Here is a 3,903-nt window from a genome sequence, read left to right as displayed (position 1 = left end):
CCAGGCTACCGAACCAGTCCCGCAGCCCCTCTCCAACTCTGCGTCGGACGCCGTTGCCTCCTCTTCCAGCTCCTTCACTCCCAGACTCCACCCACCTTCGCCGAGATTTGCAGACGAGGCCACACCCTTCGCTTCACAATCCTCGGCTTCCACCGCACTCCCACAGAGCCCTATATGTGATTCATACACACACCTATTTTAATAAAAAAAAAAAAAAAAAAAAAAGAGGCCATCTATCCACACCACATCCCGGCCTCATTATTAAGCACCCCACTTCACCTTTATTTCTTTTATTTTAAAACAAACAAACAACAAAAAAGGGGCTCTTTATCTCTCCCACTCGGCAGACCTGCACATGGGCACACACTCCACTCTCCCACCACCTCCAATTCCACTCAACTTTCTTTATTTTATTTTATTTTTTTATTTATTTTCTTTAAAAACACTATAAAAAAAAAGAAAAAAAAAACCAAAACAAAACAAAAAAAAATACTCATATATATATATATATATTCTGATTACTTTTCACACATCTTTCTTTCTCTTTCTTTCTTTTTTATTTCTCTTTCATTTTATTTTTCATCTTTTTTTTTTCATTATTATTTCTTTGCACAAACAAAAAAAAAAAAAAAAAACAAACAAACAAACAAACAAACAAACAAACAAACAAAAACAGCGAGGAAGAAGACGAACTGCACACCATCTTATTTTATTCATGTCGAGGAAGATTACTTTTCACACATCATTTTACACCACCACAAAAAAAAAAAAAAAAAACAAAAAAAAAAAAACAAGAAAACAGGCAGAAGATGAACTGCATTCATACCCACTACACTCTTTTATTCACGTGGGGGTTCACCCCGATCCACATTTTACAAAAAAAAAAAAAAAACAAACAAAAAAAAAAAAAACAAAAAAAAAAAAACAAAAACAAAAAAAAAAAAAAAAAAAAAAAACAAAAACAAAAACACCCACAGTGGAATTTTTCTTCTCTACTCTGCTGCGGGTCGCTTCTTCTTGCCTCCATCCTGGGCGGCCCTTGCCGGTGTTGCCTCCGTGTTTCCCACTCCACTGGGCACGATCACTACTCCCTGCTCCTCCACTGCAGCATATGGCGGCCCTCCAAATCGGAACATCACGGTGGCCTTCCGCTTCAGCTCCTTGTTTTCTGCCCTTAGCACGCTTATCTCTGCTCGCGCATCCTTATACATACGTTGGAGCAGAGCCAACTGGGAGTTTAATTGCTGCACCTCATTTGTCCTACTCTGCAGCCGGTGCGACAAGTTTGTGACCGCCGTCATGGACTCCACACATGCCTTCAAAGTATACTGATTCGCCTCCACATCCGTTTGCACTGCCATTTTTTGCTCCACCGACTGCATCGGAAAGTTCAGCGGAGCAAACCCAGCGGTGTTTGGTTGAGGTTCACTGGCCACCGCACCAGTTCTCTCTCCTGTGGACTCGTTGAGGTCGGGAAAGAGGGTGAGCAGCCCGCGGGACGACGAAGCCATTTTCTGGGCAACAGCAACAGAGTGTTACAGACTATCTCTCTCAGCAAAACGACCTCTCTTTCTCAGCAAAATGAAGAATTTTTCAGAGGTTTCTCTCAGTTTTTCTGTCTCAGTTTCTGCCTCCTCCGCTTCGGTTTATAACGACCATGACACAGAGACAGTCACGCGCATCGCGCGCCTTTTGACACCGACAACCTGGCACGCCTTTTCATGACTCGGGCACGTCTTTTGATGACACGCCTTTTGATGACACACCTTTTGAGGGCACGACTTTTGAGGGCTCGATATCTACATCCATGTATATCTTTTGGGCAGCCTATATACACACTCATACAGTGTCTTCTACACCAGCCAGCTTTATCAATCCTTTTGTTTCAACCTCAAATAGGTTTCTATCTTCACACCTATTTGAGTTTGAGGGGGGGTTATACACAGTATCATGTATAAGTCATTCATGGCGCACTCCCTAAGTCGCCCCCTTGGTACACCACCACAACATTCTACAACGGTCCGACATGACCCCATAAACTGTCCCGACATTGATTCCGGTCAGCTTCTACAATGGTCCAACATGACCCCATAAACTGTCTTCTACAACGGTCCGACATGACCCTGTAAACTGTCTGCTACAACGGTCCGACATGACCCCGTAAACTGTCCTGCTACATCGGTCCGACATGACCCCATAAACTGTCTTCTACAACGGTCCAACATGACCCCGTAAACTGTCCTGTTACAACGGTCCGACATGACCCCGTAAACTGTCTTCTACATCTGACACGACCACACAGTGTCTGCTTCAACGGTCCGACATGACCCCGTAAACTGTCTGCTACAACGGTCTGACACGACCATACCGTGTCTCCTATCCTGTTTTATTTTATTTATCAGTTTATTTTTCTGTTTTGTAACTCTCTCCAAACTCAAGTTGGTTTGTGTCTAACCTCCTTGAGTTTGAGGGGGGCTGTTAATGTACACTAAACCTAACCCACTAACCTAACCCACTACATCCACTCCACTAAACCTAACACACTTACCATCTCCACTACCACCCACCACCTCCACTACCATCCACTACCACCACTCACCTACCTCACACCTCTCCTATATAATAGCTTGTAATATACAAAATCAATCAATTAATAATACATCTATTTCTTACACACAAAAAACAATACACGGTGATAATATATATATATAATAGCTTCTTACTATTGAATGAAATCCAAGGTCCCCCCATGCCTATATATATAGAAAAATCATAAACTTGTAATCACAGTCACAGAAAACAATATCACATTTCATTCTCTATATCAAAAATGTATGAACAATCCATCTCAGACTCCGACTTTGCTCTTCTTGAATCGATCCGCAGGCATCTCCTCGACGATTCTGACTTCTCGGAAAATTTTCCGATGATGGGTCCATGCAATGCACCGCTGGTTTATGATCTGAGTTCGAGTTTTACTGCTTGCCAAGCAATGCAATTAAATGTAGATGGCTCGTCGGAGATGATGATTGCGTTTGGAGCAAAGGACGTTACGGAGGAAGAAGTGGTGGCGCGTGGGGTTCACGCGCCTCCCGATTGGAGGAGGTATAGAGGTGTGAGGAGACGGCCATGGGGAAAGTTTGCAGCGGAGATAAGGGACCCTATGAGAAAAGGTATTAGGGTTTGGCTCGGGACATACGAGACACCTGAGGATGCTGCAATGGCTTATGACCAAGCTGCATTTAAAATGCGAGGCTCCCGTGCTAAGCTTAATTTTCCGCACCTTATCGGCTCCGATAAATCTGAGCCGGTAAGAGTGAGTATGAGGCAGCGGCGGTCACTAGAGGCTTCATCATCATATTCTTCGTCGGAAAGTGAATCCCCAAAGCGGAGGAAATGCGTGGTTGGGTAGCGCCGGCCGTGGTTAAATCCGAGTTGCATAGTAATTGTGTTGGAAGTGAACACATCAGTTACTTGTAAATTCTTCAATAATAAATCTAGCTATCCCGGAGAACAAAACCAGAATATGCCTCAAAATATTGGAGTGTGTTATGAGAAACGTGTATTGATGAATTTGGATCACAGATTAATATTTTAAAGATAATTTAAATAAAATTCTGAATTTATAGCTTTAGTGATTGATTCTATGAAGATGGCAAGCATTGTACTTTGGTTTATGTTTGGAGAGGTTACTAGCAAAAATATATTTTCTAAAGGAATTGTCTCTCGTCTCAAAAAAATGGGTAAAAGATGCCAAGCATTGTACTTTGGTTTATGTTTGGAGAGGTTACTGACAAAAATATATTTTCTAATGTGTTTGGTTGGGGAATTTGGAGAGGGATTTGGAAAGAGAAATGGAAAAGGTAAGTGAAATGTAAATAAATCATGCCTATATTTCACATA

The 3,903-nt window shown here is 42.3% G+C and overlaps 1 protein-coding gene across 1 annotated transcript; it reads left to right on the top strand.

Annotated features, from left to right (window-relative positions):
* The first annotated feature begins 2,749 nt into the window (after positions 1-2,749).
* On the top strand, positions 2,750-3,634 carry LOC114282448 (ethylene-responsive transcription factor 1). Its single transcript, XM_028225127.2, has one exon. It carries the CDS (start codon positions 2,831-2,833, stop codon positions 3,410-3,412), a length of 582 nt encoding a protein of 193 aa, XP_028080928.2. The 5' UTR covers positions 2,750-2,830; the 3' UTR covers positions 3,413-3,634.
* The last annotated feature ends 269 nt before the right edge of the window (positions 3,635-3,903 follow it).

Source organism: Camellia sinensis, chromosome 5 (assembly GCF_055761805.1).
Source record: "Camellia sinensis isolate YWXY chromosome 5, ASM5576180v1, whole genome shotgun sequence".
Taxonomy (NCBI): Eukaryota; Viridiplantae; Streptophyta; class Magnoliopsida; order Ericales; family Theaceae; genus Camellia; species Camellia sinensis.
This window is presented reverse-complemented; position numbering and strand designations above follow the sequence as displayed.

Coding starts and splice junctions, on each gene's coding strand:
- LOC114282448 (XM_028225127.2), top strand. CDS start 2,831: ATGTATGAACAATCCATCTCAGACTCCGACTTTGCTCTTCTTGAATCG.